The sequence below is a fragment of the Brassica oleracea genome, chromosome C6, assembly GCF_000695525.1.
Source record: "Brassica oleracea var. oleracea cultivar TO1000 chromosome C6, BOL, whole genome shotgun sequence".
NCBI lineage: Eukaryota > Viridiplantae > Streptophyta > Magnoliopsida > Brassicales > Brassicaceae > Brassica > Brassica oleracea.
This window is the reverse complement of record NC_027753.1, coordinates 27,154,760-27,178,304: the sequence shown is the minus strand read 5'-3', so window position 1 is coordinate 27,178,304 and position 23,545 is coordinate 27,154,760. Positions and strand designations below refer to the sequence as shown.

Genomic DNA, 23,545 nt, shown 5'->3' with positions numbered 1-23,545 from the left:
GGATTTATAACTTCGTTGTAGAAACAAGGTGGATATTTGTAGATTGGATTCATCATTTGCAAAGTAGAAAAATGGAAAAATATTAAAGATTGGTGTCAAAGTAAGAAAATATGAGAAAATGTGTCCATGCTGTAATTAATCTAGCTAAAATATGATAAACAAGGCACATAAGAATTTAATCTAAGATAAATCTTGGTTTTAACTTTTATTGGGATGACATGCTGTTGGAATATCTTTTGTCTGTTTTGGGGTTGATTTTAACTATGACCACATATTTTTGATTAATTATATCGATTATTCTAGAGGGATCCGAGTCTGTCAATTACGATCAGAAACTTTCATATTGGTTATGGTTTTCATTTTGTTTTGAACCGTTGATTTATTTCTTAATTTACAGTTGATTTCATATTGTTTCTATCTTTCATAGCTATTACCATCATATCCATCATTACCATCATATCCAACAAGTGCAACGAAATACAGCTATTACCATCATATCCATCACATGTGGTCAGTCAAAATGCCTTTTCTGTGTCTTTTTTTTTTGTCATTACAATCCATTTTATTATATATTCTGAATCTTTATTTTGGTAAATCCTTGGAAAGGTAACCGAAAATACATGCACATATAATATCCATCAAGTCTCTCCACTCATGTGATCCAAGTCAAACAAAAGTTTGAAAAACACTTGTTTGTAACATTTTACATCAATAAACTCTGTGATATATTTTAGAGTTCTTAAATTTACATCAATAACATGTTACATTATATAGCTTTTAGCCTTTAAATCTATATATTTATTTCTTCTCATCTCTAACAACATTGTCTGCTTATTCATGTATATATATACTTTTTATGTTACGTAAACCACAATTTATTCTAATTCAGTTTATACTTCCATACTTCATAGTAATATATAGAGCAACCAAAAACAAGTTTCTTTCTTTCTTTAGATTAAGAATATTAAATTGTTATGTTAATAAATAAAGATACAACGAAAGAAAAGTATGATCCAATTTCAAGTGAAGAAAAATAAAAGAAAATTTCTGAGTAGTTTACTTAGCAATTCTGAGAAATTTAAGTGTGAAAATGAAATGAATTCTTCAATTTTAAAATGGGGCCTAGCTACACCCGTCCCCTATTTATTGAGGGACGAATCCATAATCCATATCATCAAATATCTACTTGAACCAAAGAGAAAAACTATATAGTATATTCCTCCAAACAGAAAAAAAAAAGAAATAAACAAATCACTCACCATCTCTCTTTTGTTCGTTCTCTAAGCAATCTCCAATGGCCTCACTTCATCTTTCTTCTCGGTTTCTGGCCACAAACACTAAAAAACACGGCTCCATCTCCATCTCTCATCATTACTCTCCAACTCCATTCACCAGATTATTCTCCCGCAAGGTTTTTTTTTCTTTCTTTTGAGTTCTTGTCTTTTTTTTTCCAAGAATGTAATTACATTAACTGAGAAACCTTTTTGGACGGTTGCAGAAGTTTATGTCCTGTTCGATGTCTATGAACGGATGCGAAGGGGATTTCAATACGCCACTTGGAACAGTGGAGACAAGGACTATGTCCACTGTTTTGTCTCCGACAGCCGCCACTGAGAGGCTAATTTCCGCCGTTTCCGAGCTCAAATCTCAACCTCCGCCGTTTTCCTCCGGCGTCGTCCGGTTACAGGTACATAGTATATAGACTATCCTCCTCTACTTTTTTAATAGAGATAACCAGATTTCACGCCAGATTTCACGTCACTGAAAGAATCCGATCATGCCATGTGGTTTCTTTGGATTGGTTTATGTTGATATCGCTCTCTGATTCGTTTCCTTGCCGTATCGTAAAGCCTAATTCATTTAAGTTTGCTTCTTTTAGCAAGATCCGAATCATTTAGTGGGTTTAAAAAGAGAATCATTTACTAGACGAAAACATGCATATAAAGAGAGCTGATACAATTATTTAATACTCCTTAGAGCACCCACGCAATGGTGTTATCCAAAGGGAGTACGTAGAAAAAATGTATTTTAATTTTTTAAGTATTATTTTTTTTTCTTTTTGAGATAAAAATAATATATATCAACCAATCGCGGATCGCCACGTGGATCCGCAAATAGTGCAAGGATTCACTAAGAAAGAGTCATTATTTAAAAATTTTAAAGATTGAATCTTTAGTTTTTGGTGAGATCCACTGATTATTTAATTATTTTTTCTTTAAATACTTCCACTTAAGTACTTCCATTGCTGATGTTCTTAGAGCATAAATATAGTATATCTTTAAGTGGATTTGTTAAAAAAAATCATGCTGAAAACCCCACAAAACAGCTAAAATCGGTCACAAAAGTCGTCAAAGAAGGATCGACAGTTTCTTGTACTGTTTGCAGGTCCGCGATTGGTTCTTTTTTAATTTTTTTTTATCCAGAGAAAACAAAAAAAAAAAAATTAAGAAACCCAAAAAAACAGTTTAGCGATAATCATGCCTTATATTTCTAGAGGTCTTACACACATACATCATTTTCTATGATTAAATTATTGTATAGCTGTATCCCAGTGCTTATTATCATTGTTATAAAAGGTTAGTGCTTTTGGAATTGGTTGTGTAATCATAAACAAAAAAAGCTATGGCTAGTAATGACCAAGACATAAGAAGAAGAAGATATGACTAATCTATAACTAGTACTATTATTATTAGTTTATGAATCATGCACATAGACGTATTGAGTCGTACAAGAATCTTTTTTTTTTTTATCAACAGTCGTACAAGAATCTAATAATCGAATTATTCATAATGCCATGGACGTAAAAAAAAAAAGAACAATTTTCTCTTGAGTCAATCTAAAGTTGACCAAGTTCAGAGTTGACCTAAACAGTCAGCGAAAGATTAATGAGTGGTTCTAACTAATCCACCGTTAATTAGATTTGATCATTTATTAAGAAAACTGTAGTGGATAATGATTCGAGTCTGTGGGCCCCAATAGAACCGAACATTTACCCGCGCAATTTTTCAAGAACCATAAATTTAATTTCGGTTTGGTTTGGTTCGGTTTAGGTACCAATTGACCAGCAAATCGGAGCAATCGATTGGCTTCAAGCCCAGGACGAGATCCAGCCTCGCTGCTTCTTCTCCCGCCGCAGCGACGTCGGTCGTCCCGATCTCCTCCTCGACTTAGCGAACGACAACGAGAACGCGAACGGAAACGGACGAGGCGGCTCATCGGATCGTGATCTGGTTAGCGTCGCCGGTATCGGCTCCGCAGTGTTCTTCCGTGACCTTGACGCCTTCTCTCACGATGACTGGAGATCCATCCGAAGGTAAAGTAATAAGCTTTGCGAATAATATTCTCATTTCGCTTCTCGGTGATCTGATTGTTGAGTGATTAACGTTTTTTGCAGGTTTCTTTCGTCCAAGTCGCCTCTGATTCGCGCCTATGGAGGCATGCGGTTTGATCCTAACGGCAAGATCTCTGTGGAGTGGGAGCCCTTTGGTGCATTTTACTTTGCAGTGCCTCAGGTAACCTTAAAGTTTTGATTTTTTTTTTATATAGAGGAGGAGACTTGTTTTGACTAATGGTTGATACACGCACAGGTTGAGTTTAATGAGTTTGGTGGAAGCTCAATGTTGGCTGCTACTCTTGCTTGGGACGATGAACTCTCTTGGACGCTGGAGAATGCTATTGAAGCACTTCAGGAGACTATGCTTCAGGTTTTAACATAGATCCTTTCTAGGAGTTATTGAATGGGACTCTTTATGCTAATGAGAGCTTTGTTTTGTGTGTCAGGTTTCTTCTGTTGTGGTGAGGTTACGAAGGGAGTCTCTTGGAGTATCTGTGCTTAGCAAGAATCATGTTCCTACAAAAGGGGCGTATGACCCTGCTGTCGAGAAGGCTTTGGAGATTATAAAAAAGAAGAGTTCTTCTCTCAGCAAGGTAGTTTAGTGACTTCGTGTTTGTATCTGTTATTACATAGTTATGGTTACCGTTTAACTGATTGTTTTTTTTGTTTGTGAAATCAGGTCGTGCTTGCTCGCAACAGCAGAGTCATAACAGATACCGACATTGACCCCATTGCTTGGCTTGCACAGTTACAGAGCGAAGGGCATGACGCGTATCAGTTCTGTCTTCAACCACCAGGTGCACCAGCTTTTATTGGAAACACGGTATGTTATAAGCAGTCTGTTGGTACATTTTATTTGTAGCTCACGTCTTTGTACGAAACAAGGCTGACATATCCGTGTGACATTAACAGCCTGAGAGACTTTTCCAAAGGAATCAGTTAGGTGTCTGCAGTGAAGCTTTGGCTGCAACTAGGCCTCGAGCTGCTTCAACGGCTCGTGATATGGAGATAGAGCGTGACTTACTAACCAGGTTAGTTTTTTTACTTTCCTCTTTTGAACGATGATAAAATCCATTTCTCTGATCTCATCCGTGTACTGACGTGATTTGCTAAACGCTGCAGCCCCAAAGACGACCTTGAGTTTTCTATTGTACGTGAGAACATAAGAGAAAAGTTAAACGTAAGTTCAGTCATCTTCTTCTGCAGCTTTCACTCTTTTCTGTTACGATATTAATCCTGAAATCTCTTCTTGTACTGGTTTCATTTATGGTTCTTATTATCCTTTCTTTTGCTATGCAGTCTATATGTGACAAGGTAGTTGTTAAGCCCCAGAAAACTGTGAGGAAGCTTGCAAGAGTGCAACACCTGTATTCTCAATTGGCAGGGAGACTTAGGAGGGAAGATGATGAGGTGAGAATATTATTCAAATAATTTTATCACATAATCAGATCACTTGAACTTAAGAGGTTTGACCTTTTGTCTTATGCAGTTTGACATCTTGGCTGCTCTGCATCCAACTCCAGCTGTTTGTGGGCTTCCAGCAGAAGAAGCTAGGCTTTTGATTAAGGAAATAGGTATAATATCTGTTCACTTCAGTTCTTGTTTCTGACATCTTATGCTTTGTGTTTTTTCCAAGTTTGCTTATTAAGACATTTCGCGTTTCGCAGAATCATTTGATAGAGGAATGTACGCTGGACCTATTGGTTTCTTTGGTGGCGAGGAGAGTGAATTTGCAGTTGGTATCAGATCAGCTCTAGTGGAGAAGGTGAGGATCTAATTTGCTCTAAAAAAACACTTCCCTAAGTTTAAGCAAACACGACTAAATCGTTTCTTTTGAATTGTTACAGGGTCTTGGAGCATTGATCTATGCGGGGACAGGGATTGTAGCTGGAAGCAACCCAACCTCAGAGTGGAATGAGCTTGATCTGAAGATATCTCAGGTTCGAGTTGTTAACAAAAATGTAACCTAACATTGCGCTTCCTTTGTTTCTGAAAACCCTTGTTTTATTCATTTGTGTGGTTGTCTCTTGCAGTTCACCAAGTCAATTGAGTCTGAGGCAACAACAACAACAACTCTGCAGCCAATTAATTGAAGATGAGTAACAACATTTGTTTATCTTTGTAGTGTCTACGTTGTAAATAGAAATAATAATTGTTGAAAGTTCATAGGGGTTTTTCTGATTATATCTTCCTTGATTGTAACTAGGCCAGGCCTAATCTGAATGTTAATAGGCTTAGCCTTTTATGATTGTTAATGGGATTCTTTAGTGTTCTCTCATCAGAAGCAGATGTTCTCATTGATCTAAAACTAAAAAATGCTGCTATGAAAAGTAAAAATTAAATCAAACCTTTACTTTCATTATCCAAAACACCTCTAAAACTTAATCGAAAACCAGAATTAAAATTATGACTGGTGATTATATTTTTATTGGAACAAAAACCAGAATTAGAATTAAAACTTTTACTTTTAATTTTGTTTTAGCTGTTGATGTAAAACTTTATTTCTTCTTTTGGTCGATTCATAGGATTTTAGTTTTATAAAATATGGATAAGTTTAATTTGTTTGTCGTAAAAAAGGACATAATAGGTAATAATAATACTGGTTTTAACTTTTAAGAAGTATTCTAAAAAGAATGTATATATAATATATATTGTATTAAACTTTATTCTCTATATTAGTAATACGAAAGCCGTTTCAACAAAAGGATGTCAATCAGCAAATATACTAATCTTACAAATAAACTTCAAAACAAATATAATAAACTAATCACTTCAACTAAAACTCAATGACACATACATCAAGTCAGCTAAACAAATACTCTATTGGAAAAGATGCTTACGAAAAAACGAAGACGACAACTAAAATCAGTGAAATCACATAAACGAAAAAGCAGAGTAATTTACAAACTAAATACAGTATAACCTCTTTAAATTAATACTCTATAAATTAATATACACTAAAAATCTCTATAAAATAATATAATTTTATAATCCCAAATCGAGTTTTTGGTTCAATTAGTATATCGATAAATTAATATCTCTATAAATTAATAAAAAAATATAGTTTTGGTGTAGTCTCAATATTATTAATTTATAGAGATTTCACTGTAAAACTAACAACGATTTTTGTTTATATATTATCTATCAAATAAAAGAAAAACAAACAAAGGCACACCAAGAGATACAAGAGACAATCCCAAAATTAATGTGTATATAAACACAACCACTATATATACAAAACGTATGATTAACATCATATTTTTATGTTATCAGATAGATCTCTTTATTATAAACAATTCCATGTTAATTAGTTTTTTTTCTTAGTTATAAAATAAAAAATTTCTTTTATTGGAACTAGGTGTTTTCCCTGCCATGTAGGCATAATCTTCTTACGAATACTTATTAGTTTATATTTAATTAATTTAAATGTTCTCCAAAATTTTAAATCAAACATCAAATTATTTATATATAATAAAAAATTCAACAAAAAAAAATATATGTTTATTATTGTGTTGAAATTTAAAAAACACTCACATATAGGAATAATTTAAAAAATATCTTTATGCAAATATTATAAATATTTTAAAAATATCTTTATACAAATATTTTTATTAGTATTTAAATATAATTTCTTATATCTTAATATTTAAATTTTATAATATAAATTTTATTTCTAGATAATAACACAAAATATTATAAGAATTATCTTAATTTTTAAATATGTTTGTATTTTTCATTTTTTTTATTTTTCTATCTTAATATTTTAAATTTTATAATATAATATTATTTATAGATAATAATACAAAATATATATACAAATTATCTTGCTTTTTAATATGTTTTTATTTTCGTTTATAATTAGATATAAGTTATAAATATAAATTTATTAAATGTAACATAGATTTTAACCAGTATAACATTTAATGTAAGGGTTCTATCGCAAAACATTAAGTAGATATTTCGATCTCTCGATATATATACTTTTCAATATGCGAGTTACATTACTACTGTCCTCAACATTGATTTTAATTTTTAAGACTAACCCTTTGCTATAGAATATTGAATTTAAGATGGCTGGGATACTCGGTTCACATCTAAGATCATCTTCATCGCTGGTTTATAAGGGGTTTATAAGCAAGTCTCTTACCCGTTTTTGATTTAATAAGTAATATAATTAAGTGGAATGGTTAGAGGTGCCTCTTAATTAACAATTTTAAGGGGTGAGCTCTAAAGTACGTGGCAAGTGGAAATATTCGTGCATTTCTCCTAGTTTCGTTTAGTGAAAAAAAAAGAATCATTCGACGCGAGAGAATTAAAAAAAAAAACACCGACGGCGATTATTTGGCGACTCAGGATCGTCTTTGTTCTTAGGTAAATCAATACGAAAATCGATTCTCCGAGAGCCGTCGATTTATGGATTGCTACTTGTTCGATGTTGTTTTCCTGTCAATTTTGTGTTCGGTTTTGATTAACAAATCGAATTGGGGATCGATTTGAAATTAGGGTTTTCGTCAGGGTTCAAAGACGATTTGGGATTTGGGGCTTTCGTCTTCGTTTGTGTTTGTTTTCGATTAGATTAGGTTTTCAAATCGATACAGGGTTTGTTTTCAAATTATGTTTTCAAATTAGATTTTGGATTTGGTGCTTTCGTCTTCCGTCTTCGTTTGTTTGTTTTCGTCTTTGTTTGGGTTTGCTTTCGTCTTTGTTTATTTCTTGTTACTGATGCCCCAATCTGTTTTTGACAATATTGGAGGTTAGCTCATGGATCCTAATGAAGAGAGGAGATCAATGAAGGCACATAAGGCCCACTTCGATACCCTACATTTTGTAACAGACTTGATGCAAGGAATTCAAAAACGGTGTGTATGTGGGCAACACTTAGTGCGCGAGAGAGCTCCAGCAGAAGTGTTTGACTACCTACCAGGGAAGAGGTTCTTCACCTGCAAGGAGTACAAAGTAAGTGAACTACCTGTTCTATTTCTATCTGTCCAGTTTTCTTAGAAAATGTAATCATAGTTGTTATATTTCTGTAGGATGATGGGATGCATTACAGGCAGCCGTGGGTCTGTGCAGTCGAGGAAGAGCTAGGTTTCATGAAAACGAGGCTGGAAAAATGTGAAGAGTATAAATCCCTGGTGGTAAAGCTGGAAGTCGAGAATCAGGAGTTGAAGGTGAGTTGCCTTCTATCTTTTCTTAACGATTTAGGTTATGTGTCTGGTATTCTTCAAAATCTTGACACACATTTTAAAATTCTTGCAGGCAGAGGTGGAGAAGCTCTTAGCCCAAGTGTCTCAGCTTGAGTATGCCGCATAAGGTGAGTTCATAAAACATTTTAAAGTTTTTTTACGATATCTAATTATCTAGTTTGAACATTTAAACATTATTTCAAACTTTGAAGTTTTTAAACATTAACTTCCACTTCATTTCAAACATTTTTTTGTTTTTAAACATTAACTTCGTATGTGAGTCCAAAGTTATCTGAGTCTTATTAATGGTGGTATGACTGGTTTTAATTGTTTCTTCCTAACTGCATTGAGTTGATTGGTCTTTAAAGTTCTATGTTAACTTTCGAAGGGTGGTGGTTAGGATTAGGTTAGATAGTAAATACATCATTTAACGAAGAACACTAGTTAAATAGACCTAGACACACAGAGTTTTACCAACCACAGATAGTAACCAAAATCCACAAACTTAGAAAATGGCATCGTATTCTCCAGGGTTTGTTAGCTTTTTAACAAGCCAAACCGGATAATTTAGCACTCCAGGGTTTGTGAACCTCTCAGGTTCTGAATCCATAGACTTCGAGTCACCTGATCTTCCAGCTTTTAGCAGCCACTCCTCAGAAGCATCTACTGTCAAGGAGAGGAGGAAATGGTCTCCGAAGGAGGATGTTATTCTCATAAGTGCTTGGCTCAACACCAGCAAGGATCCAACAGTAGGAAATGAGCAAAATTTGGGAACTTTCTGGTCAAGGATCCATAATTACTACAACTCAAGTGTTCAACATGTTGGGTTGGACACTAGGGAGCTAGGTCAGTGCAAGCAAAGGTGGGGAAGGCTTAATGACCTAGTCTGCAAATTCTGTAGTTGCTATGATGCGGCATTGAGGGACCAATCAAGCGGTGAGAATGACAATGATGTGATGAAGAAAGCACTAGACATGTTCTTCAATGACCATGGTTGTAAGTTCCCTCTAGAACATGCTTGGAGAGAGCTTAGGCATGACCAGAAATGGTGCTTTGCGTATAAGGCTAAGGATAGTTCTAAAGTGAAGCGGAAGACGGTTGGTGGTGATGTTCAAGGCGATGAGGAGGTTAGTGGTGCTAGGCCTCCGGATATCAAGGCTGCTAAAGCGGCTAAGAAAAAGAAGGGTGTTCAAGAGGAATCTAATCACACAGAGTTAAAAACAGTGTTGGAGATGAAAGACAAACTAAACAAGCAGAAGTTGCTGGAGAAGTTTCTTGAGAAGCCTGACCCTCTTTCTGAGATGGAAATGTCACTAAAACTTAAATTGATGTCAGAAATGTTAGGATAAGTTTGAGTTTGTTGTGTTCTTAGGTAAATCGGAAATAGGCTTGAGCTAGTTATCCTGTGTTGAATTGTTTAGCACAGAGGAGTCTAATCTCTTATTGTTTTCTGTCACAGGTGGAATAGATGACCACGGGAGCAAAGCACGAGAGCAGAGCACGGGAGCACAGCACTGCTATCTTTTGTTGTTGTATGTCATGTGAACTTTGATATGTCTTGTTGTTTTATGTCATGTGAACCTTTTTTTTATTTTAGTTGTCATGTGAACTACTCTTTGTCTTCATGTGAACCTTTCTTGTGTTTGTTGATCTCAATTTAAACTTGTATTTCTTTATCATCTTTCTGGTTCTTGTCTACCTTCCATTGCATTTATGGTTCAGTATAAGCAAACGAGAGTTCAACTATATCATCCAGTTCTTTTTGTAAGTGGTGTTGCTATACCTCTTCTTTTTGGTTCTTGCTATTCATCTTTCTGGTTCTTGCTATATCTCTTCTTCACTTGATACTACTATTACTATATATGTAAGCTTGTGTTTAGTGTTTTCATTAGAAACACCAAACGAACATGAAAAGCAACAACACAACCATAGATAATTTAGTTCATTATTGGTTTACAATAATATTGTTTGGTCTTTCTTTTATTACAGGGATTTAAAAGTTTTATTAAGAGTTTAACATGGCATCTTCATCCAACGACGAAGAACAAAATTTAGAAAACATGTTTGAAGATTATTTCGAACAACAAATCGAAGTAATGTACAACAACATAGTGGACTATCAACCGACAGTATCGAGGAGACGAGCATACATAGAAAGAAACCGCGAGGAAGGGCACAACCGCTTGTGGAATGACTATTTCAGTGAGGAGCCGACATATCCACCTCACTATTTTAGGCGTTGTTTCCTAATGAACCGATCATTATTCACGGGGATTGTTAATTGTTTCTCCATTGAAGTTCCTTATTTTCAACATAGAAGAGATGCAGTTGGCCGGTTCGAGCTATCTCCACTACAAAAGTGTACTGCAGCAATTTGTATGTTGGCCTATGGTTGTGCAGGTGATATGGTGGACAGATATCTCCGCATGGGTGAGACCACTGCCTTATTGTGTTTGGAAAAAATTACTGAAGGAATCATAGATTTATATGGAGAGGAGTATTTATGAAGACCCACACCTGAAGATCATCAACGACTACTTGATATCGGAGAGGTACGCGGTTTCCCTGGAATGATAGGAATCATTGACTGTATGCATTGGGAATGGAAAAATTGTCCACACTCTTGGAAAGGTCAATATACACGTGGTGCAGGGAAGCCAACAATTGTTCTAGAGACTGTAGTTTGAACGATATTAACGTCCTTGATCGGTCTCCGGTTTTTGATGACATTATCTATGGTCGAGCTCTAAGAGTTGAATTCACCGTCAACGGTCACAAGTATCATAGGGCCTACTACCTAACCGACAGTATATATCCAAAGTGGCCTACCTTTATCCAATCCATCTCTATTCCTCAAGGTCCAAAGGACGTGTTATTTGCAGAACGTCAAGAAGCCGCCAGAAAAGATGTTGAGCGTGCATTTGGAGTCATGCAAGCTCGTCTTGCAATTGTTAGAAACCCGGCTCTTCTTTGGGAGAAGGAAAAAAACAACAACATTATCAGAGCATGTATCATACTACACAATATGATAGTGGAAGAAGAACGAGATGGATACACTCGGTACAATATATCAGAATTCGTAGAAGGAGAAACAAGCAGAAGTTCAGAGGTAGATTTCTCGTTCTCTACAAACATGCCTTCAAATCTCGGTAATGCCATTCGGAGTGAACTTCGCGACCAAAAGAAACATGAACGATTGATTGAAGACCGATTTAATTGAGAATATATTTGTAAAATTTGGTAACCAACAATCATAATTATTGTATGTTTTATATTTTTTTCAATAAACATAACTTTTTTTCATAAATTAAATAATATTAGTTTATTCCTAAGAACTCCACTTTGGAGTTCACCAATCGACAACCAAAAAATTGAAAATCCTTAACTTTACAAAATTAATTAAAAAAAAAATTTTTTTTGCTAAGAACCTCTCTTAAAAGGTTCACCAATGGAGTTGCTCTAATAGAGGGCTTGTGTGATAAAGAAAATAAAACTTCAAATCTTTAATGAAAACGGTGATGCTTTTTTCAATTTCATGAAAACGATGTTTGAAACATGTGCTATACTGTTTGGAAAAGTATAATATTCATTCATTTCTTTGTGTTTTGTCCACAGAAAAACCGGGTCGGTAACTAACCGATTATGGTTGTGATTATAACCAAACCGGGATATTTCACAACAAACACACATAAAAGGTGGTATGGAAATAAACAAAGGTTATGGCAATGACGAGAGCACGAGGGAACAAAATTCTTTATCGTATAGTGTGTGGGATACAAAATCAAGGATCATAATGGTCCCTACCCACTTCACTCCTCACATTAAATGGTAGTATTCATATCATATAATGCAATAAAAACAAGATTTTCTTGGTTTTTCCTTCATAAAATAAGAAACCCACTGCATAGTAATTATGTGAAAGTCCCATAACATTTATTGATCCTCTCAAGTCACAACTCACAAGTATTGATCATTTTTCTGTGACTTAAAATGAAAAGAACAATCTATAGCAATGACCTTGATTTTACCAAATAAAACAAAACCGGGCGGAAGTTTGGGCCTTAAATGATGGTATGGATTTCGTTAGTCGAGTCCGTTGCTCAAACGGTAAGTGGCATCTTTATAAAACATTCCGAACTTTAAAAGGGAAAACATTAATAATCTTTGAGATAATTGTCCTTTTCGTAGATTAAGAAACTTGTGTGTTTATTAATAACTAAAAATTCCATCCAACAGACTTGGTTGCCAAATCTTTCATGTAATATTGTAATGGCGACTTTAATAAAAAAATGAAGAATTAAGAAGAAATAAAATAAACAAATGAGAGAGTACAATAATAAAATCAGAGAACACGTAAAAAGGGAAGAATAAAACGAAGGCTTGGCGATAGAGAATGGAATCAGATTTCCCCATTACCTAACGCCAAATATTCTTTCCCTCTTTATGCCTTTCACCATAATTAGGTTCATATGTATATAATATATTCTTATTAATTCAACCAATCAATTCAAATCTATATTTTATTTTTTTTAACTTACTCCAGTTTTCTTAGCTATAACATTAGATGAGTTTTTATCATTCAAATATATAAGATATAAAATGAGATGATTTTCTTAAAATGAAAACTAAGAAAACATGAAAAGTGAAAAGTGAAAACTCTTGAACATATTAAAATGAAAACTAAAAAAACATGAAAAGGGAAAAGTGAAAACTCTTGAAAATTAGTTTTCTTAAATAATTTTAATATTTTAATGATTTTAAGTAGAATTACACAATTAAATTATATTAAAATATTACTATTTAGAAAATGTTTACATTAGTTTTCTTAAATAATGATGATTTTACATACTCCATTTAGGTTAAAATTCAGTTTGTCAAACTTACAAAAGTTGGCGAGATTCATTGAATTATTTGGGTCTTTAAACACTAGAAGTAATTAAGTTGATAAAAAAACACACTGAAGTAATTTCTTTATACATTTGTAAAACACATCAACTGCTAGTTCACAAGTTTAGTTAGCAGTATTTCAAATACAATACAGCAAAAAAATCCATAAAAGTATTTTTTTTCGACCGTACAGAGTTTATGTGATTCATGCTAAGTACTTAATTTCAAGAATTGGTATTAACAGAAACTAAATTACTTATACAAAACAAGCAAGAAAAAAACAATTACAAGAAGAAATGGCTTTAAAGAAAGAACAAAGAAGAACATATTCAAATAAATAAGTATAGCCTCGAAAAAACACACTTTCTCCTCTCTCTCTCTCTCTCTCTCTTCCGCGATTACCGTCTGTCTCTGTGACAAAGGTTCGAAACGCTATCCCTCTCTCTCTCTTTCCACGATGAACACGACGCCGTTTCAATCAGATCCTCCCCCATCGAGGATGCAGCGAAAACTCGTCGTCGAAGTAGTCGAAGCCCGCAACCTCCTCCCGAAAGACGGCCAAGGAAGCTCAAGCGCCTACGTCGTCGTCGATTTCGACGCTCAGAAGAAACGAACCTCCACTAAGTTCCGCGACCTGAACCCTATCTGGAACGAGATGCTCGATTTCGCCGTCAACGACCCTCAGAACATGGACTACGACGAGCTCGACATCGAGGTCTACAACGACAAACGCTTCGGCAACGGCGGCGGCCGGAAAAACCATTTCCTCGGTAGGGTTAAGATCTACGGAAGCCAGTTCTCTAGACGCGGCGACGAAGGCCTTGTCTACTTCCCTCTGGAGAAGAAGAGCGTCTTCAGCTGGATTCGCGGCGAGATTGGGCTCAAGATTTATTACTACGACGAAGTCGCCGACGAAACCATGGACATCGGTGGCCACCACCAACAACAACCACCGCCGCCGCAACCGCAAGAAGCTGATGAACAGTTTATTCCTCCTCCGCCGCAGCAGATGCATAATCTACCTCCGGAGAAACCGTCTTTCGAGTCGGCGCAGAGTCATAGCTATCAAGAACCTCAGCAACCGCCGGTGGTTATCGTCGAGGAATCTCCGCCGCAGGAGGTAATGCAAGGTCCTAGCGATAACCATCCTCCGCGACCGCCGTCTCCGCCTCACGAGGTGCACCGTTATCCGCCGGAGGTGAGGAAGATGCAGGTGGGGAGACCTCCCGGCGGAGACAGAATCAGAGTCGCCGCGGCGAAACGGCCTAACGGAGATTTCTCGCCTAGGGTTATCAACAGCAAGATCGGAGGAGCCTCGGAAGCGACGATGGATAAGAAGACTCATCACCCTTACAACCTCGTCGAGCCAATGCAGTATCTCTTCGTCAGGATCGTGAAGGCGCGTGGACTCCCGCCGAACGAGAGCGCGTACGTTAAAGTGCGGACGTCAAACCATTTCGTGAGGTCTAAACCGGCTGTTAACCGGCCTGGCGAACCAACGGATTCTCCGGAGTGGAATCAGGTTTTCGCGCTGGGACATAACCGAACAGACTCCGCCGCGTCCGGCGCGACTCTTGAAATCTCCGCGTGGGACGCTTCGTCGGAGAGTTTCCTCGGCGGCGTTTGTTTCGATCTCTCCGAGGTTCCGGTTCGCGACCCGCCGGATAGTCCGCTTGCTCCTCAGTGGTACCGCCTCGAAGGCTCAGCTGCCGATCAGAACTCCGGGAGAGTCTCCGGCGATATTCAGCTCTCTGTATGGATCGGCACTCAGGTAGACGAGGCTTTCCCGGAGGCGTGGAGCTCCGACGCTCCACACGTGGCGCACACTCGCTCCAAGGTGTACCAGTCGCCGAAGCTTTGGTACTTGAGAGTGACGGTTCTCGAGGCGCAGGATCTCCACATTGCTCCGAACCTTCCGCCGTTGACGGCGCCTGAGGTCCGTGTGAAAGCTCAGTTAGGGTTTCAGTCGGCGAGGACAAGACGAGGCTCGATGAATAATCACAGTGGCTCGTTTCATTGGCATGAAGATATGATCTTTGTCGCTGGAGAGCCGTTAGAAGATTGTTTGATGCTGATGGTTGAGGATAGGACGAGTAAAGAGCCAATGGTTCTAGGGCACGCGATGATCCCAGTGAGCTCCATTGAGCAGAGAATCGATGAGCGCTTTGTGCCGTCTAAATGGCATGCTTTGGAAGGAGAAGGTGGTGGTGGTGGTGGTGGAGGACCTTACTGTGGAAGGATAAGCTTAAGACTGTGTCTTGAAGGTGGGTATCACGTGCTTGAAGAGGCGGCGCACGTGTGTAGCGACTTCCGTCCCACGGCTAAGCAGCTATGGAAACCACCGATCGGAGTACTTGAGCTGGGGATACTCGGAGCTCGTGGGTTGTTACCGATGAAGGCTAAAAACGGAGGGAAAGGCTCCACTGATGCGTACTGTGTAGCTAAGTACGGCAAGAAATGGGTTCGGACACGAACCATAACTGACAGTTTCGACCCGAGATGGCACGAGCAGTACACGTGGCAGGTTTACGATCCCTGCACTGTCCTAACCGTTGGGGTGTTCGACAACTGGAGAATGTTCTCAGACGTCTCCGATGATAGACCTGATACTCGGATAGGGAAGATACGGATACGAGTCTCGACGTTAGAGAGCAACAAAGTGTACACCAACTCGTATCCTCTACTGGTTCTGTTACCCAGCGGTCTGAAAAAGATGGGTGAAATCGAAGTGGCGGTCCGGTTTGCTTGCCCGTCGCTGCTACCTGATGTTTGCTCGGCGTACGGACAACCACTTCTACCTCGGATGCACTATATAAGACCTCTAGGTGTAGCACAACAAGATGCATTGAGAGGAGCGGCCACGAAAATGGTTGCAGCGTGGCTGGCTCGAGCAGAACCACCGTTGGGACCAGAGGTGGTTCGGTACATGTTGGATGCAGATTCACATTCGTGGAGCATGAGGAAGAGCAAAGCGAATTGGTATAGGATCGTTGGGGTTTTAGCTTGGGCGGTGGGTTTAGCTAAATGGTTAGATAATATCCGGCGGTGGAGGAATCCAGTGACGACGGTGCTAGTCCACATTCTATATCTGGTTCTTGTGTGGTACCCTGATTTGGTCGTCCCGACAGCGTTCTTGTATGTGGTTATGATCGGAGTTTGGTACTACCGGTTTAGACCCAAGATACCGGCTGGCATGGATATCCGGTTATCACAAGCCGAAACTGTTGATCCTGATGAGCTAGACGAAGAGTTCGACACCATACCAAGCTCAAGGCGACCGGAAGTGATCAGAGCTAGGTATGATCGGTTAAGGATATTAGCGGTGAGGGTTCAGACTATTCTAGGGGATTTTGCAGCGCAGGGGGAACGGATTCAAGCGTTGGTTAGCTGGAGAGATCCGAGAGCAACTAAGTTGTTCATAACAATATGTTTGGTGATCACGATAGTTCTGTATGTGGTTCCGGCGAAAATGGTGGCGGTGGCTCTTGGGTTTTACTATCTTAGGCATCCGATGTTTAGGGACACAATGCCTACGGCGACTCTCAGTTTTTTCCGGCGGTTGCCAAGCTTGTCTGATCGGCTCATCTAAGGGTGTGTTTTTTTTGAGTGTCCAGGTCTCGTATGATACTTGAGTTGAGGAAGAGAATAGAATAAAGATTCATTTTGTGTTAAGATTTAAAAGCTATGATTTATATCATATTAATATTATGATTCGTTATTTTATTAGTTTCTGTTGGAGGTTATAATCAGATTGTACCAGGTTGAGACCTGACTGTAATATTTTGAACCAAATGACAGAGATGTTTCTGTACTTACTCTGTAATCTGAAATGATTTATTAATTGCTCACACTTGAATAAATGATTCATAGTCCGCTGACTGCTGGTAATCACATTTCTCTACATCTCTTCTACTCCTTTCCATTACATGTTTAAGCTTTGAGTTCTTCTACTACTTCTACTCTTGTATGTGTTAGCTTTGACCATAGAAAAGAAAGAAGTTCTGAGCTCTTCTGGCCTTTTCACGAGTCACTTATTAAAGCTGCATAATGTTCCATAACATAGTAGGAGAGATGACCTACATAAAGATACATGTGTTACATCTTAATATAGCTGGTCTAGCAAGAAAATACAAAATGGGCTGGTTGGAGTAACTAACAGATACAAAAACCAATTATATTTTCTCAGCATAAACGAAATGCTTGGAATAGAACATACAAAGCCTAAAGGCAAATGATCTCATAATCATGGGCTTACCTTATTACAAATCTAAAAAAATAAGAAGAACACAAATCTATATTATTTGTAGAGTTTATATTATATTACCATAAATCAACGGACTAAAATCTCTAATTCCACAATATATTTGTCTCATCATTTCCATATATTCTATAGGATTTTTTTAACATATTTAGTGATCAAGAACGTTCTACAAATCTAAATCAAGGAAGCGGCGGATATTTAGTTTTTGCAACGAATCATATCCACTAAATCTCGCAACTGTTTACTAACCTAACAAAGCTGTCGCATTCAAAAAAATGAAGGTAACGCCACGTATACAAACGATATTTGGGGAGGGCAACGATGAAACGTTGCACAAAGGGAAACAAAGAGTAAAAGACCGTTTTTATAGCTAAATCCCCCATATAATCTTTTTTTATTCTCACAAATCAACCCCACAAACTTGTAAACTACCATTTTGGCCCAACATTGGTTACTTAAGAGTTAAAGAGTTAACACCTAACAGGGGAAGTCGATTGATAATAAATTAATATTTTAGTAATGAATATCTCTTTTTAACGATTAATAAGCTTTAAATAACACGGATATTGGTATGGTATCGATCAGATTAAAATGCGAATGGCCTGTTTTGTTTTCAATAAAAACATTTATCGTAGTGTTATAGAATGATATAAAAACATAGGGGTGCAACTGAAAAATCCAGGTAGGTTAAAGAAAACATTATAATTAAAAAAAGACAATAATAATAAAAGGCATAATAAAGTCGAGACCTTTGCAAGGTCAGCCTTTGCTCAATTTTGCTTGGAGAGCAAAGCAAAACACAAAAAGCTTGAAGCTTTCACATTTGACGGCTACAGAGGGAGAAAGGTAAACTCGATTTCTTTTCTCCTTTTGGTTCATCTGGGGAACACGAAGCAAGGCGAAGGAAGTCAAACTCCACACCATTTTCGAAGGTGAGAGACTTTTGCTAGTCTCGTTGTTGATCTCGCTTCCCTCTCTCTTTCATTTTCCGATGGAAATCTCGCTTCTTTCTTAGCAATAGACACGGTTCAGATTCATGGGTTTTCTCTGTGTTGTAGCGTTCCCTTAGATTAAAACGTATTCAAAACGTTTTGACTCTAGTTTTAGGAAGTTGTGCAATTTTATTTTGGGGAGTTGAATCAACTATTTTAAGGATTTGAATGTGGAATCAGATGGTGGATATTCTAACAGTGCCTCATTTTTCACTGTGGTGAATTTGCACAGTGATTTTGAGCAACTTGCGAAAATGCGGAGGCTCAAAAAGTATTGTTGTTGTATATTCTTGGTTTGGTGTGTTAAAGGATGATACTTTATGGAGAAGCTTAAAGAAAAATGGAAGGACTCAGTTTTTTTTTTTTTTTTGTTTTGCTTCCGTTGAATGATACAAGACAAAGGGTGACTTGGGATAAATGATGTACAGAGTTTCTTGGTTTCATGTGAACTGTTAACGGTCAGAGAGGTAGAGATGTATACAGCTTTATGTGTGGGAGGAGAGAGCTACGTGTATTTTGTTTTAACTTATACCTTAATTTCTACGTTGGTGGCTCCGTTTACATATGGTGAGAGATATATCAGGTAGTGTGTAATAATAGGTTGCCAACAATATAACTCAAAGGATTACTCTCTTTGTTTGGGGCTATGTTTGAATCTTTTGAGCCTCTCTGATCGAGCTTGTGATTCATCTTCTTCTTTTTTTTTCATTTTCTGCAGACAATGATTCGTGCCAAGCAGATTAGTAATCTTTCCAGTACAGCGAGATCCTTTTTCCTTGGTGGAACAAGATCTGGTGCAGCTGATGGGAACTCTTGTACATCCGCCGACGATGAAAGCTCCGTCTTGAGACGCCAGCAAAACAGAAATGAAGCTGTACTGACTGGGAAAAGAGCTTCGACTTTAGCAGCTGGACTAGCGGGGAATCTATTACCAGTAGAGGCAAAGGCTGAACATTTCCACCGACCATCTCTTCTTCCCCAGCATGCTTCTTCTCCTGTTTTGCCTGTGAAACCAGATTCTGTAAATCATGTTTCCGTTGTCATTGAAGAAGACGCGGTGGCACCTATTGGTATTGGAACTGTGAACTTCCTGTCGGATATAGCAAACTATAAGATCCCTTTATCAGATGGAGCTGAAGCCGTTGGTTTGTCTAAAAGCTGTATGGCTGCTGACTCTTCTCGGCCTATTACAAGTGTGAAGTCTTCAAATGTGAAAGTCATCAGAAGAGAGGATCTCTCTAAAGACTACCCTAAGGAAGCTGAAAGATCTGGCTTAAGGCAAGCTTCAAATGATGTGGCAGGGAAGCCTTATGAAGCTCAGGATTTACAGACAACAACTAATGTCTCTGGAAAGAGGAAAAGCATGCCGCAAAGAGCCAACGTTGATTCTGGTGGTTGTGACTTTAACAACGTGCATTCTTCTGATGACAGGATCATGAAATTTCCAGCTGAAGGTTTCAGTAAACCCTCAAGGGAAATGATGAGAGTGACAACACCTAGGCAGCAGCAGCATTGCAACTCTGGATACGTTGTAGAGAATGTTTCTAACATATTGCGGAGATTCAAATGGGGACCTGCTGCTGAAGAGGCCCTTCACAATGTTGGCTTGAGGGTGGATGCATACCAAGCAAACCAAGTTCTCAAGCAGATGGATAATTATACTAATGCGCTTGGTTTCTTCTATTGGCTCAAAAGACAACCCGGGTTTAAGCATGATGGCCATACTTACACCACAATGGTAGGCAACCTTGGTCGTGCAAAGCAGTTCGGTGAGATAAACAAGCTTCTCAATGAGATGGTTAGAGATGGATGTCAGCCAAATACCGTTACATATAACCGTCTTATCCACAGCTACGGCCGTGCGAATTACCTCAGAGAAGCTATGAATGTTTTCAACCAAATGCAAGAGGCTGGATGTGAGCCTGACCGTGTAACTTACTGTACTCTTATTGACATCCATGCTAAAGCTGGTTTTCTCGACATTGCCATGGACATGTATCAGAGAATGCAAGCGGCGGGGCTCTCTCCTGATACTTTCACTTACAGTGTGATAATAAACTGTCTTGGGAAGGCTGGGCATTTACCTGCTGCACATAGGCTCTTCTGTGAGATGGTTGGTCAAGGCTGTACTCCTAACTTGGTGACGTTCAACATCATGATAGCTTTGCACGCCAAGGCGAGGAACTATCAGAGTGCGTTGAAGCTCTACCGAGACATGAAAGGTGCCGGGTTTCAGCCTGATAAAGTGACTTACAGTATTGTCATGGAGGTGCTTGGGCACTGTGGGTATCTAGAGGAAGCAGAGGCTGTATTCACCGAGATGCAGCGTAAGAACTGGGTTCCTGATGAGCCGGTTTACGGTCTTTTGGTGGACTTGTGGGGAAAAGCTGGCAATGTGGACAAGGCTTGGCAGTGGTATCAAGCAATGCTTCACGCTGGTCTGAGACCTAATGTTCCTACATGCAATTCCCTTCTCAGTACTTTCCTTAGGGTCCACAGGCTGTCTGAAGCCTATAATTTATTGCAGAGCATGCTTGCGCTTGGTCTACAGTCTTCTCTGCAGACATACACCTTGCTCTTGAGCTGTTGCACAGATGCTAGGTCAAAGTTTGACTTGGGATTCTGCGGCCAGCTAATGGCGGTCTCAGGCCATCCGGCACACATGTTTCTCCTCAAGATGCCACCTGCAGGTACAGATGGCCAAAACGTTCGTGAACATGTCAGCAACTTCCTTGATTACATGCACAGCGAGGACAGAGAAAGTAAGAGAGGGCTCATGGATGCAGTAGTGGATTTTCTGCACAAGTCAGGTCTAAAAGAAGAGGCAGGCTCGGTCTGGGAAGTGGCTGCGTTCAAGAACGTGTATCCAGACGCGTTGAGGGAGAAAAGCTGTAGCTATTGGCTTATAAATCTCCATGTAATGTCGGAAGGAACTGCAGTGACTGCACTGTCTAGGACACTTGCGTGGTTCCGTAAGCAGATGTTGGTTTCAGGAGAATGTCCTTCAAGGATTGATATAGTAACTGGTTGGGGAAGAAGAAGCAGGGTAACAGGGACTTCAATGGTGAGACAAGCAGTTGAGGAACTGCTCAACATGTTCAACTTCCCGTTTTTCACTGAGAATGGGAACTCAGGCTGTTTTGTTGGGTGCGGAGAGCCTCTCAAGAAATGGTTGCTTGAATCATCTTATGTTGAGAGGATGCATTTGCTCTGAGTTGTAGATTAGTTGTTTTTGTTCTTCTTATTTTATAAAGCCTATTCAGTTATTAGACTTTGGCTAGTCTCAGTGGCTTGGTTTTTGTATGTCATAAGGTTCAAGGTTTATGGTTAGTGATGACTGGAGTTTTATCTCCAGAATTTTTTGTTATCATGTGGACATTATCTCCTCTTGCAATGGGTTGTAATGGGAGTATATAAATCAATCTTTCGGGGTGATAAGACCCATATTTATTAAATATTGGAATGTTTTGCTGTATGTTTTATGTTTGTTACAAAACCGTTTCCTCACCACCACGTCTTGATTCTACAATGATGTGAATGGAGAATGAAAACTGGAGATCTAAAGGAGCCTTGAATTGTGGAAACAAGACGATGTGCATAGGAATCTGTCTTAAAAGTTAGCAACGTATCAGTTTTGCTGGTTGAATAGAGTCTGGATCCGTGGGGAAGAGCGATATCCTTTATATATTGTTTAGTATAAAGCCGAGAAAGAGATTTTGGTAAGTGTAATACAATTAGAGATTATATAATGATGTAATATGTTATTTAATGTTAAAAAAAATCAAACATAACGTTTATACACTCTGTGATACACAATTTTTTTTTACTTTAAAAGGTTAATCTCACTAAGAGTTCATAGAACATAAACTAAACAACTCATAGCTGGAGCTAATTCTTGCATAAATACTTCTACACAAACAAACAACACAAAGTTTTTCACACATTAAACAATTATCAAGTCTGCCTAAAACCTCCAGTTCTTCTATCCATTTGGGTTCACCTACTTGAACCAAACCTGACACATACCATGCTGCATGAAAACCATTCATGAAATTCTGATTCGCTTTCTCAGGAAGGGCTAGAAGTATAGTGCAACCCTTGTCTTTTAGATCCAACATTATACTCTCAAAGTCAAAATCTGTTGTAATCAACATTACCACTTGCTGGCTTCTTGCCCAGAATGTTATGGCGTCGGTCATTATACATCAACCTATTGAGCAGAACATCATGAGTCTCATCTTTACTCTTCCAAACATTTAAATCAACCCGATCACCAAAGTAACCATGACCAGATTTAGCCAAATTGGTACATTCACTGTACAAACATACCTTTCTGGTGAAGGTCTAGTTATGAGTTTCCCTTGTGCAAATGCTGCACATGTAAGATTATTTGGGACAACTCCTTTGAATGTGTGCCCTTGTGAATTCATTATCAGTTTTCGCATCATACTAGTACCGGGATGGCCAAGCCGGTCATGCCATGGAGTGAAATTATCGCAGGCATTAGCCTCGATCATACTGATCTTTGCATAGTATAGACCAGTAGCTATTCCGGGTACAGTCTCTAGGACCGTCCTATTGCCTTGGGTGATCGAAAATATGTTAAGGAATTCTTTATTTCCTTCTTCCCATGTTTCAAGGTGGAAACCGTTCAATCTTATATCCTTGAAACTCGATAGGCTCCTTTTAGAGCTGGGGAATATAAGGTATTTTTAATCTCTAGACGAGTGCCTTTAGGCATCAATATATAAGCCTGGCCGTGACCCTCAATCAGGCCGGCCACACCCGTAATAGTGTGTATGTTTGCACTTTGCTTTATGAGATTGACGAAGTATCTTTTGTCTCTAAGAATTGTGTGACTTGAGCCACTATCCACCACGAGTAT

At 38.3% G+C, this 23,545-nt stretch overlaps 4 protein-coding genes across 5 annotated transcripts; all 4 read left to right on the top strand.

Annotated features, from left to right (window-relative positions):
• The first annotated feature begins 1,199 nt into the window (after positions 1–1,199).
• LOC106296685 (isochorismate synthase 1, chloroplastic-like) lies at positions 1,200–5,633 on the top strand. The gene is made up of 14 exons (XM_013732875.1): positions 1,200–1,411; positions 1,499–1,687; positions 3,051–3,313; positions 3,395–3,512; positions 3,588–3,704; positions 3,781–3,927; positions 4,014–4,157; positions 4,247–4,365; positions 4,457–4,514; positions 4,634–4,744; positions 4,824–4,908; positions 5,002–5,099; positions 5,182–5,274; positions 5,368–5,633. The coding sequence occupies exons 1-14, from the start codon at positions 1,295–1,297 to the stop codon at positions 5,425–5,427; spliced, it is 1,719 nt and encodes a 572-aa protein (XP_013588329.1). The 5' UTR covers positions 1,200–1,294; the 3' UTR covers positions 5,428–5,633.
• A 3,399-nt stretch (positions 5,634–9,032) lies between these two features.
• On the top strand, positions 9,033–9,869 carry LOC106297878 (glutathione S-transferase T3-like). Its single transcript, XM_013734028.1, has 2 exons — positions 9,033–9,040; positions 9,092–9,869. The coding sequence occupies exons 1-2, from the start codon at positions 9,033–9,035 to the stop codon at positions 9,867–9,869; spliced, it is 786 nt and encodes a 261-aa protein (XP_013589482.1).
• Positions 9,870–13,756: 3,887 nt separating this feature from the next.
• Positions 13,757–17,130, top strand: LOC106300602 (protein QUIRKY). The gene has a single exon (XM_013736779.1). The coding sequence runs from the start codon at positions 13,865–13,867 to the stop codon at positions 16,994–16,996; it is 3,132 nt and encodes a 1,043-aa protein (XP_013592233.1). The 5' UTR covers positions 13,757–13,864; the 3' UTR covers positions 16,997–17,130.
• Positions 17,131–18,404: 1,274 nt separating this feature from the next.
• Positions 18,405–22,135, top strand: LOC106300443 (pentatricopeptide repeat-containing protein At1g74750-like). 2 transcript variants are annotated; one of them, XM_013736584.1, is made up of 3 exons: positions 18,405–18,600; positions 18,893–19,243; positions 19,379–22,135. In XM_013736584.1, the coding sequence occupies exon 3, from the start codon at positions 19,382–19,384 to the stop codon at positions 21,872–21,874; it is 2,493 nt and encodes an 830-aa protein (XP_013592038.1). In that variant the 5' UTR covers positions 18,405–18,600; positions 18,893–19,243; positions 19,379–19,381; the 3' UTR covers positions 21,875–22,135. The 2 variants fall into 2 exon arrangements, with proteins under 2 accessions (XP_013592038.1, XP_013592037.1); XM_013736583.1 differs by lacking the exon at positions 18,893–19,243 and having other exon boundaries at positions 18,406–18,600.
• The last annotated feature ends 1,410 nt before the right edge of the window (positions 22,136–23,545 follow it).

What these genes read in the sequence shown, in the direction of transcription:
- LOC106296685 (XM_013732875.1), top strand. Translation starts at nt 1,295, where the DNA reads ATGGCCTCACTTCATCTTTCTTCTCGGTTTCTGGCCACAAACACTAAA. An exon ending in CAGCTTTTATTGGAAACACG is followed by an intron (nt 4,158 to 4,246) that starts GTATGTTATAAG and finishes TGACATTAACAG; the next exon opens with CCTGAGAGACTTTTCCAAAG. An exon ending in TTGATCTGAAGATATCTCAG is followed by an intron (nt 5,275 to 5,367) that starts GTTCGAGTTGTT and finishes TGTCTCTTGCAG; the next exon opens with TTCACCAAGTCAATTGAGTC.
- LOC106300602 (XM_013736779.1), top strand. Translation starts at nt 13,865, where the DNA reads ATGAACACGACGCCGTTTCAATCAGATCCTCCCCCATCGAGGATGCAG.
- LOC106300443 (XM_013736584.1), top strand. Translation starts at nt 19,382, where the DNA reads ATGATTCGTGCCAAGCAGATTAGTAATCTTTCCAGTACAGCGAGATCC.